The sequence below is a fragment of the Gobio gobio genome (assembly GCF_949357685.1).
Source record: "Gobio gobio genome assembly, chromosome: 1".
In the NCBI taxonomy this organism is placed as follows: domain Eukaryota; kingdom Metazoa; phylum Chordata; class Actinopteri; order Cypriniformes; family Gobionidae; genus Gobio; species Gobio gobio.
Window position 1 is genome coordinate 82,896,392 of NC_137097.1, and position 12,046 is coordinate 82,908,437.

General features: G+C 42.3%; 1 protein-coding gene across 1 annotated transcript; it reads left to right on the top strand.

Annotated features, from left to right (window-relative positions):
* Positions 1-4,244: 4,244 nt before the first annotated feature.
* On the top strand, positions 4,245-11,321 carry LOC307135890 (alpha-2-macroglobulin-like protein 1; the record flags this gene model as incomplete). Its single annotated transcript, XM_079832603.1, has 32 exons — positions 4,245-4,424; positions 4,493-4,649; positions 4,768-4,820; positions 4,978-4,998; positions 5,117-5,282; positions 5,358-5,442; positions 5,527-5,641; positions 5,726-5,846; positions 5,931-6,040; positions 6,112-6,282; positions 6,358-6,585; positions 6,658-6,870; positions 6,964-7,113; positions 7,190-7,315; positions 7,400-7,707; positions 7,816-8,041; positions 8,134-8,254; positions 8,320-8,441; positions 8,536-8,587; positions 8,799-8,882; positions 8,970-9,146; positions 9,245-9,320; positions 9,388-9,544; positions 9,620-9,694; positions 9,770-9,932; positions 10,033-10,217; positions 10,294-10,515; positions 10,592-10,716; positions 10,799-10,880; positions 10,948-11,031; positions 11,095-11,200; positions 11,281-11,321. The coding sequence occupies 32 exons, from the start codon at positions 4,245-4,247 to the stop codon at positions 11,319-11,321; spliced, it is 4,302 nt and encodes a 1,433-aa protein (XP_079688729.1).
* Positions 11,322-12,046: the final 725 nt, after the last annotated feature.

Genomic DNA, 12,046 nt, shown 5'->3' on the forward strand with positions numbered 1-12,046 from the left:
CACAGGTTCCACTTCAACGCATAGAGGGGGCTCTAGCGGAAGTGCTGGTGTCTACCACAGCCTAGAACCCGTCCAGGGACCAGACATGGAGTTTCCAGAGGTCCAGATGCGGATGCCATAGGGTGCTCTGTCTCTGAGTCAGGAGGTCCTTCCTCAGAGGAATGGGCCAGGGAGGTGCTGTCGCGAGGAGCACTAGTTCCGGGAACCAAGTCCTGTTGGGCCAATACGGAGCGACCAAGAGGAGCTGCTCCTCGTCCTCCATGACCTTGCACAGTGTCTGCGTGAGAAGGCTCACTGGGGGAAACCTTACGCAACAAAAATATATTTCTCAATATATTACATGACAATATATTTCATGTGTCTCCATATATTGTGAGATTTACATAGTAATATATCATATGATATATTATATATGCAAGTTATATATTGCAATACATGGGACAATACTGCAATTATTGCCGTTTTCATATATTGAATAAATACATATTATACTATTTAATATATTGTTATGTATATTGAAATATATCCCTCATTGTATGAAATTATATATTGGAAGAGCCATTGTATATATATATATGTAAATATATATGCAAAATGACATGTGATAATATACCTCAATGTACAAGATAATATAATCAGATTTATATGGGAACATGTCTTAAATATATTGATTTATATTACATAATATATATATATAATTATCATATATATTGTATACATGGTAAATATGAATTAATCTAATGTACAATGTCTGTCATATATTTTAAAATATAATAGATTGAATAAGACATTAATATAGTTCACAGTAACAGAATTAGGTTTATTTCAAAAGCAGCAGCTGAATGGTATGTCTGGTGACAGGAAAAAGGCAGAAGATCCAATAGCAACAGGTATTTATTATATTCAGGTTCACAGTTAGGACAGATCACTGGACAAAGCACAGCCGAATGAAGCAGGCAAAATGAAGAGCCACGACCTGGAACCCACGAAACAGACAGGAACCTCCAGACAAACTGCAACAATCTGACAACAAGGCTGAGTGAGACACACGTATAATAGCCCAGGTGATGAGTGCAGCAGGTGGAAGTGATCAAAGTGTTCAGCCATCAGAAACCTCGCCTCCAACACAACCACACACACAGAGAAGGTGAGACGATGTATTCATGAACCGAGACACTGAAGGGACAGTGACCTGAGAACAGTGTGGAGGACTGAAATGTCATGTGGGGGAATAAAAAGTGGACTATTTATTATATTTATCACTTGTTTTGTTTGTTAATATTGTAAAAAAAAAAGTCAAATAAGCAAGAAAAAAAGAAAAATGATATTAATGAAAATAGTTCTGACATTGTAATTTATTTATTAGTAAAATTACTTTACAGTTTTTTTTATTCACTTTTGTACTATTTTCACAAGTAAGGTGTACATTTTACAAAATTCGGTTGTTACTGGTTGTTATTGGTTGCTGTGTTTCTCCCCTTTGATACTTTTTTTTTCTTCCTGTTCTCCGCTGTCTGTCAGTTATAGATGCTGTGATTGGTCGATTACCGTGTCCATCATGATGAAACAACCAATCATAAACTGTGCTTCAAGATAAAAGACGGTGGAGGGCGACCATTTCCCTATTTTTGTTATAAAATAGGACTAGAAGTGGAACAAATAGAGTACATTATACACATGTTGTATAGGAAATGTCACTTGTCTGCAAAAATCACTTATTTATGTAGCTATTTATTTATTTCGCTCTATTGTAGAATGATATATGAAATTGTTTATTTAACCCTCTCGAAAAAGTTTTACATTTAAAATTTTTTCACGCAGATCTTCAACAGATCATTGGAGCAGTGTGAAGTTCCCTGTTGCTTCAAACACTCCACTATCATTCCCGTCCCCAAAAGGTCATGAAGTCGTTTGAAAGACTGGTTCTGGCCCACCTGAAGGACATCACTGGACCCTTGCTGGATCCTCTTCAATTTGCCTACAGAGCCAACAGGTCTGTGGATGATGCAGTCAACATGGGACTGCATTATATCCTGCAACATCTCCACAGACCTGGGACTTATGCAAAGATCTTATTTGTGGACTTCAGTTCGGCCTTCAATACCATCATGCCTGATCCTCTCTCAGCTAAACTGACCCAGCTCTCCATGCCATCCTCAATATGTCAGTGGATCTCCAGCTTCCTGACAGACCAGCAGCAGCTCGTGAGACTGGGGAAACTCACATCCAGGACTCACATCCAGGACTCTCACTACCAGCACTGGCGCCCCCCAGGGGTGTGTTCTCTCCCCGCTGCTCTTCTCCCTTCTCTCATGTACACCAATGACTGCTCTTCTAAAGACCCCTCTGTGAAGCTCCTGAGATCTGCAGACGACACCACTGTCATCAGCCTCATCCAAAACGGTGATGAGTCTGCTTACAGACTGGAGGTTGAACAGCTGGCTGTCTGGTGCAGTTATAACAACCCTGAGCTCAACACGCTCAAAACGGTGGGGATGATAGTGGACTTCAGGAGGAACAGCCCAGCTCTCCCCCACTCACCATCATGAACAGCACTGTGGAAGCAGTGGAGTCATTCAGGTTCCTGGGCACTACCATCTCTCAGGACCTGAAGTGGGACAATCACAATGACTCCATTGTGAAAAAGGCCCAGCAGAGACTTTACTTCCTTCGTCAGCTGAGGAAGTTCAACCTCCCACAGGAGCTGCTGATTCAGTTCTACTTGGCTGTCATTGAGTCTGTGTTATGCACTTCCATCACTGTCTGGTTTGGTTAAGCTACCAAATCTGACATCAAGAGACTACATCGTACAATCCGGACTGCGGAGAGGATTATTGGTGCCAACCCTCCAGGACCTGAACTCTTCCAGAGTGAGGAAGAGAGCAGGGAAAATCATCCCAGACTCCGCTCACCCTGGACACCTCCTGTTTGAACAGTTACCATCAGGACGGCGACTCCGATCACTGGCCACTAGAATATCTGGGCACAGGAACAGTTTCTTCCCACAGGCCATTTCCCTCTTGAATAGTTAAAATACACTCCCCCACTCCCCCAAGGCATATGCCTGTAAGAGCAATACTCCCACTGTTTAGTGCAATATCTTCTAAACTCAGGAGATATTTATATTTATATTCATTCATACTACTCACATACTGTAAATATGTTTATAATCTGTAAATGTTTATTCTGACTAAACGTAACTGTGAGCTATTATTTTTTTATTGTTATTTTCATATTTTTATTCTTAGAATGTGTATTACTATGTTCTTGTTGTGTTTGTATTGTATATGTGCACTGGAAGCTTCAACACCAAGAAAAATTCCTTGTGTGTGCAAGCACACTTGGCAATAAAGCTCTTTTTGATTCTGATTCTGATTTAGTTTGTGTATTTATTCATAAACGCCCTTTTGAAAATGTTCCCTGCCTGGTTTTATTACAGTTAAAGTGATGGATTTTTAACTATTTGTATAACCACCGTTTTACTGCAAATGCCATTGATTGACAAGTGAACAAAAAATCACTTTCAGCTGGGAGGTTAATTAATAAAATGTCTCTTAATGAATTCCTCCTGATCAGGAGTGTTTAAATATTGCAGTATCATGGTAGATTTAGACTGATTGAGAGAAGCTGTAGGACTGTAAACAGTGGTGGATCGCATTGGTGCGTCTGCAGGGTTTCTCAATTCATTCTTGTTCTTGGATGATCACTCTTCATGGCTGTGAAGGAGATTTGTGTTTGGAAAGGACTCATTGTAGTCCTTTTCTGGTTTTCTGTTGATGGACTAAGACATCGTTTAGGTGGACAAGGATATCCTTTTGATGGGCCAGGATATCCTTTTGATGGGCCAGGATATCCTTTTGATGGGTCAAGATATCCTTTTGATGGGTCAAGATATCCTTTTGATGGGTCAAGATATCCTTTTGATGGGTCAAGATATCCTTTTGATGGGTCACGATATCCTTTTGATGGGTCAAGATATCCTTTTGATGGGCCAAGATATCCTTTTGGCGGACCATGGTCTCCTTTTTATGGACCAACACCTCCTTTTGATGAACTATCTCCTCCTTTTGATGAACTAACGCCTCCATTTGATGAACCAACACCTCCTTTTCCTTTGGATGGGCCGAGATCAGGACCGTAAGTACTACTGGGCGTTCTAAATGTCAGCAATCTTCTTTCTGTGGCTGCAGACCTGTTGTGTACCTGACTCCTTATGGCTTCTGAAATTAAACCACAGGTTCTTTATGGTGACGTTTCCTGCAGTGGTTGAGTCTGGCTCTGATGCAAAATTGTGTGCAAGTCTTCTGAAACCCAACGAGAGTCTCACAATGACCATTTCTCTGCTTGATGACAACAACCAGACCACTCAGATTGCGCAGCAGAGATCTGCTCTTGCAGAGTTTCACCGCTGCTTTAACTTCAAGGTCTGTTATTGTGCTACGCCTGCAACTTTTGTCTGGTTTGATGTACATTTTAACCTGTTTCTCTACAGGCTCCTCAAGTAGAAGGAGAGTCGGTGCAGAAACTGCAGGTGGTCGTTCAAGGTCGGTTCTTCAAAGTGACCGATGAGAGGAAAGTCATGTTCAAAGCGTTTCTACCATTGACCTTCATCCAAACGGAGAAACCCATCTACAATCCTGGACAAAAAGGTGAGCTACAAAGGACCCTTGATTGAACTCTAGGAGTGTAGAAAGTCATGTGTACTACGATTTCAGATTCAAGTGTCTATCGTAATGAATGTGTTATTGAATTTCTCTTTTTTTGTAGTTAATTTCAGAGTTGTTACTATGGATGACAAATTTGTGCCTCTTGATCAAATGGTAAGGCATGTTCTCTTGTCATATTTAATCTTACTCTAAACAAATTACAGGTGTAGTTTTTAATGTGCAAACTTTCAGTCAACTATGCGTTCATTTAAAAAAAAAATGGTATACTGCATAAGTCAGTGCCTAATATTCCTGTGTTCGTGTCTTGCAGTACAGTCTGGTTGTGGTGGAGGTGAGAATTTGCTCCAATGCAAGTCTTTGAATACATGATGAAGCTTTATTTCTGGATGTTTTCTTTGTACATTTCACATTGGTATCAAAGCTTTCTGTGCTGTTAATGGTTTTGCTAGGACCATCATAACAACCGGATTGGTCAGTGGACAAACGTTTCCTCAACGAGTTGGATACTGGAGCTTTCTCATGTTTTAAACCCAGAGGCTCAGAGCGGGATGTACACACTGATGGCTTTTATTGGTGATCGAATGACTTCCCAGGATTTTGAAGTGAAAAAATATGGCAAGTCTTTTTATGTTATTTTTTTATAAATTGCAGAAGCAGATCTGAGGTTGTTTTTTTCCTTCTCTGGCTTAGTTTTACCCAAGTTTGATGTAACCGTAAGCACACCACAGGTGTGTAGTGTTGGAGATGTGGGACTGACCGTTGAGGTTTGTGGAAAGTGAGTGACTTTTTGTTTTCTTGATGCTACACTTGTCTTGTGGTTGGTCACTACTTGATTTCTGTTCCTTGTAATGTTTCCCAGATACACCTATGGGCAACCTGTACCTGGTCAAGCATTGGTGGAAGTGTGTCGTGAACCGTTTCCATTTGTTTTGGCTCCTGAGGCAAACCGTCTATGCCTGAGTAAAACCTCTAAGGTGTGACTTCTGCTATACGGTGTATATAATTGTGTTGTTTTTTTTGTTTGTTTTTCACATGACCCCCCTGTGTTCTGCCACCAGATGAATAGCACTGGCTGTGCCTCTCTTACCTTCAGTACGTCAGTGTTTTTCAACACCAGATTTGAGAATAATCTGCAAGATGTGTTTCTTGTTGGCCTGAACGTCACTGAGGAGGGAACGGGTGAGCTCTTGGCTGATCTGAACCAATGCCGTGTATTTGGAAGTTTATTTGGTGTGCTCATGTTTGTGGTTTCACTTTTCCCAGATGTGGTCATGTCAAAATCTGCATCCGTGTCCATCACATTTGAAGTTGGCAAGCTCAAGTTAGCAGACCTCCCAGAGTTTTTTGAACCTGAATTAATAATTGATGGAAAGGCAAGTAGAATTTCAACTCGTTACAGACATCCTCACATTGGTGTTCTTTCTTAACCTTTCTTTCCCAACAGATCTTTGCATCTTATTTCAATGGGACCCCAATGGTGAGCGACACGGTCTATCTCTTGGATGGTAGCCAGTGGCCCAACAAACTGCTGTTCGATCTAACAACAAACCAGGATGGTCTGGCCACGTTCTCCCTCAACACTACTAGTTTTCCGAAAGCTGATCTTAGTTTGGTGGTAAGAACTTGGTGTTTTTGCTCCCGTTAAGTGTAACCTTTTGCAGGAACCCAATGCTGTTCATTTGTTCCCCAGGCAAGTGCGACTCAACAGGTTGTGTATGGTTACAAATCCCCATACTTCACCACAGATTCAAAAGTAGTTCCACTTCTCCAACCTGCTACTCCCGAAAACCCAACGTCTAGTGAGCTGACTATAGTGAAGCTTGATCAGCCATTGAAATGTGGTGGGACGTTTCCAGTGACCATCAAGTATTCTTTTGTTGGGGAGACTGGTGACTACAACACTGACATCATCTATATGGTGAGTGGACATTTTTAATGATTTTTGTTGACTGCTGGTCTGTTTGGTAATTTTTATGCACTTTCTTTTCAGGTCTTGTCCAAAGGAGTGATTGTCCTTCATGGTTTTCAGAGGGTTCAAGCAAGGGCTTCTGATACAGTCGCAAATGGCATGGTGTCCTTCCAACTGTCTGTCAGTGCACTTTTGGCTCCAGTAGTGCAGATTCTGGCCTACTGTGCTCTGCCTAGTGAGAATGTGGTTGCTGCTAGTGCATCTTTTGACACTGAAACGTGTTTGCAAAACCAGGTATGATGTGACCTAGGATTTCGACTACCCCCCCCCCCCCCCATGTGGGGAGCAGTGACGTGTTCTACAGCTTGGGATCTGTTTTTGTTCCAGGTTTCACTGCGGTTCTCTCAAGCCAAGGCTGTTCCTGATGAGGACAATGTTTTAACTGTCTCTGCTCAAGCAGGATCTCTGTGTGGTCTCAGTGCTGTAGATCAGAGTGTCCTGATTATGGAGTCACGACGACGTCTGACTGCTGAAAGGGTATCCATGTGCCACTGATCAGACTTTGTTTGAACCATGTGGATTTGAATCCATTGCTGACATTGCATGTTCTTAGGTGTTCAACTTGCTCCCGGTGCGATCACTATCAGATTATCCCTTTGGTGTTGAGGATGAACAAAAGTGTCTGAGTGTTCGACCCCGTAGAGCTGTTCCTACAGACAAAGCCTCTGAAGCCTTTAAGGTAGAAAACCGTTTGCAACGGTGTAGTCACTGAATACTCACTGATTTCAAGTGCAACTTATGTTTTTACCTCTTGTCCTGACAGAGTGTGGGGATTAAGATTGCAACAAATCTGCCTGTCCGAGAACCTCCGTGCCTGACGTACAGAAGCCTAAATTACTATCGCAACTTCCTTGATGGTATGTTATTTGAATGCATACTTTTTTTTTTAAACTTGACTCTTTATAGACTGGAACTATCTTTGTTTTTTACAGTGATGTATCTTCGTCGTCCTGAAGCCTTGGCAATGGCTGAAATGGCTCCAGGAGCTGAAGGGGAGGGTCTGAGCAGTTTTGATGTGAAAGCCAGGACCTACTTTCCAGAAACCTGGATCTGGCAACTTGCTAAAGTTGGGTCAGTGACACGTATCAGTATTTGCCCCCATCTAAAGCCACTTGCTGAAGAAATGATACCTTAGTCTGTCCTTTTACTTTTTTTTTTTTTTTGGTGTCCTTTCTACAGGGACTCTGGTTCCACACAAGTTCCTCTCAAGGTTCCTGACACAATCACCACATGGGAGACTGAGGCATTCTGTCTGTCCTCCAAAGGTCTCGGTCTAGCTCCTCCTGCTCTGCTGACGGTCTTCCAACCCTTCTTCCTCGAGCTCACCCTACCCTACTCCATTGTCCGTGGGGAGTTTTTTGAGCTGAAGGCCACGGTCTTCAACTATCTGTCCAAATGCATCATGGTCTGGGTTCACTTATTTCCATAATTTCTATAATGGCTTATTTCTAGATGCCTCCTTTCTTTGCTCTGTTAACTAGTGCTGTTCATTGGCAGGTTCAAGTAACTCCGGCTTTGTCCCTGGACTTCACTCTTAGATCACAGACTCCTCCTATTTCATGTCTCTGTGCCAATGGGAGAAAGACCTTTAAATGGGTCTTCACAGCTTCTGTTCTTGGTCAGTTTCAGTTTTCTCTAAACTTAGTGGAAGAGGTTTTTCTCACTTACTTTCTGCCATTGCAGGAACCGTCAATGTGACTGTTGGTGCTCAGGCTGTTCCATCCAGGATTCCATGTGGCAATGAGAATGCAATTGTGCCAACAAGAGGTCGCGTTGATTTAGTCACACGCAGTCTACTTGTCCTGGTCAGTGCTTTTTTTTTTTTTTTTTTTTAAACCAGCCTTCTGGAGCTTTATGATGGTACCTTTTTTACAGATGTGACATTTATTGCTTCTGTAGGCTGAAGGAGTTGAAAGGACAAGCACCCAGAGTTGGTTACTGTGTCCAAAGGGTTTGTTTGCGCTTCATGACTTTTACTGCAGGGCTGGAAAACTCTGGCCCTCAAGATCCACTTTCTTGTAGAGTTTAGCACCAACTCTAATCAGCACACCTGTACAGGCTGATTGAGGTCTTCGGGATCTCTTGAGGTCCAGAGTTGTCCATTCCTCTTTTAGTGTAACATAAGCCAAGCCTTCAATGCTGGCTGACTTTTTGTTTTGCAGGAAGCACAGTTTCAGAAAATGTGATTGTGGCTCTTCCTACAGAGATGATCCAGGGATCGTCCAGATGCTCAATTTCAGTCCTTGGTAAAATGATTAATTGAGGGTAAACTAAAACTGATTCACTCTGGTTTTGATTTGGGTTCATATACGTTCTGGATTATCGTCTCATAGGGGATATAATGGGCCGTGCACTAAAGAATCTGGATAGGTTATTGCGAATGCCATCTGGCTGCGGCGAACAGAATATGGCTGCTCTTGCTCCCAATATTTATATCCTGCAATACCTGGAAGTGACAGCACAGCTCACAACAGCCATCCGAGGGACTGCCACGGGTTACCTTCAGAGCGGTATGGACAAGTATTTGGGGATGAAACCCCATGGACATTCATTCCCTCTCTTCCCATTTGAGTGCAACAGGCATTCTTTTCTCTTTGGTTCTGAAAAGGATTCCAAGGACAGCTGAACTACAGGCACAGTGATGGTTCATACAGCACATTTGGTTATGATGCATCCAATACATGGTGAGTTTAATTCAGTCCTTTTTCAGTGCTTTGTAATTTATTATTTATCAACCTCTTTCACAACCAGGTTGACCGCCTTTGTCTTGAGGTGTTTCAGCCTAGCAAGGCGCTTCATCTTCATTGATCCTAACGTCCTTCAGAGTGCAGAGGACTGGTTGATGAGCGGGCAGGGTTCTGATGGATGTTTCATTCCACAGGGAACTCTGTACCACAATGACATGAAGGTGTCGCATGTTCCTCAATTATGGCAAATTTGAAGAAAAACAAGGTCTTCACCTGCTCTTATGCTTGTGTCTTAGGGTGGAGTTGGTGATGATGTGACTATGACCGCCTATATTGCTGTGTCACTGCTTGAACTAGGAGTCCCTGTCACAGTAAAACAACCACCTGTTTCTGTACATCTAGCTTCCTGTGTTTGCTTTAGACTGAGGTTTTGCGTTTGCTTTCAGGATAATGTTGTCAGCAGTGCACTGTCATGCTTGAGGTCTGCTGTTGGGAACCTGGGAAACACTTATACAACTGCCTTGCTCGCTTACACTTTCAGTCTGGCTAGAGAGGCCAACACTCGCTTGCAGCTTTTAAACGCCTTGAACCGCATTGAAATTTCTGAAGGTGGTGTGTTTTTTTTTTTTTTTTTTCTTCTCCCAGCCTTTTGTTTGGGATTTTATTAATCAAGATCTTTTGGCATTGGCATTCTTGGTCTCATCCTAAGGTGTTAAACTCCATTGGTCTCAAACTGCATCTGGGGATACTCTGGCAGTTGAGATCACCTCATATGTGCTGCTGGCGGTGTTGTCTGTGCAGCCTCTCTCTACAGAGAGTCTTGGTTATGCTAACCGCATTGTAAACTGGCTCGTGGCCCAGCAGAATCCCTATGGAGGCTTCTCCTCCACCCAGGTGAATTGGACTACCAAAGACTAGCACAATCATCCATATATGATTTGGGATTTTAATTTTTTTGTTTTGTTATTAGGACACGGTGGTGGCTCTTCAGGCTCTGTCCCTGTACGCCACTAGGGTGTTAAGCTTGGGGGGATCCAGCACCGTTACTGTACAGTCCTCGGTGGCTGGAGGAGACCTTTATGACTTCAGTGTGACACGGGACAACCGTCTGCTGTATCAGGAGCAGCAGCTGAAGAATGTCCCAGGCAAATACAGTATTAAAGTGAAAGGCTCCCCCTGTGTATCTGTACAGGTCTGTTTAGTTGTCTCCTATATTTCGGTCTGTTGTACCCATTCCAGTTCTTGTTCTGATTTAATTGCACTCACAGGTTGCATGTTTCTACAACATCCCGGCACCCATTAAAAGCAGTGGCAAATCACTGAGCGTTGTAGCAGCGGTAACTGGAGACTGTCAGTTTCTTGGTGCCAATCTCATGTTGACCTTCACAGTGAAGTAAGAACCACTTTGCTCCTTGTGTCCTGTTGTGAACATCTTGTTCCTGTCCATCAAGCCTCTTTATTCCCTCTTCATTCAGATACAACGGTGCAAAACCAAGTACTAACATGGTCATAGTGGACATTAAAGTCCTGTCAGGTTTCACAGCAGATGCATCTCCGGTGAGTTTCAAGCTGGCTTGGGAAAAATACACATGCTTAGCTTGTTTTAAATCTGTTTTCCTCACAGCTTGGCACTCCACCCGACGCATACGTCCCCCTAGTGCAGCGGGTTGATGCCGAAGACGATAATGTCCTGGTGTATCTGAAAGAGGTAAGACTATAGATGCTAGGGAATATAGTGTCTGCACTGCTGTTCATCCTCTGTGTCCCACAGGTTCCCAAAAATGTTCCCATGGCATACAAGCTACAGCTGAAACGGGTTCTTGCTGTGCAAAATCTCAAGCCAGCGGTCATCCAAGTCTATGACTACTATCAGCCAAGTAAGCTTTCATCACTCAGCCATGGTTTTGGCTAAGGTTCCTGGAGAACATGATCCAGCTCCTTTCTTGCCCTTTTTCAGGTGATCTGTTTGAGACTACATATACATCCCCCTGTCCTTGATTGTGCTGGATACCGCACTCAAAGCAAATAAAGCTTTTTATACAGTCATCTTGTCATGTATCCTTTTTGTTGAAGCTGTAAGTCTCAAATGTTTGCTCCTCATGCATTATTGCTCTGACTTCAGGTTTTCTACCTTCGTTAAAAGGAGCATGCTGATTTTTAGGACTTTAGCTTATTCAACTTATCCCCAAGAGTTAGATTAGTCCATACAGGGGCAGACTGCAGCAAAAACGTTGCCCAGGACTTTCTGGCACAAAGCACAAAGCGGCCCATAACAACAAACTGTTAAATTGTTTGAAACTGAAACTTTAAGTTTGTCTTAATGAAAAATGCAGCATATGAGAGATTTGTGAAGGATAATGTGACACTGAAGACTGGAGTAAATATATATTCAGCTTTGGTCACAGGAATAAATTACACTTTACACTATCTACATATATTGGCTATTAGATATTGTATAAGTTATTTATATTGTATATTTACAAATAAATTAAGCCTTTCAATTATTTCAAACGGTTCTTGCTAGTGTGTAGGCAAAAATAATGCATGTGAACTAATTAGCAAATAATAGCCTATATTTCCGTATTTGACGTGTTCCTTCACGGGACATAGGCTACTTGAATATAAAAGTTGCCAGTTTTACCATGTTTTAGAGAAAATATTTAGAGTTTTATAAGTCACTTTCAAATTACTTATTACTGAAGAGAGCCTGGAAACGGATACAT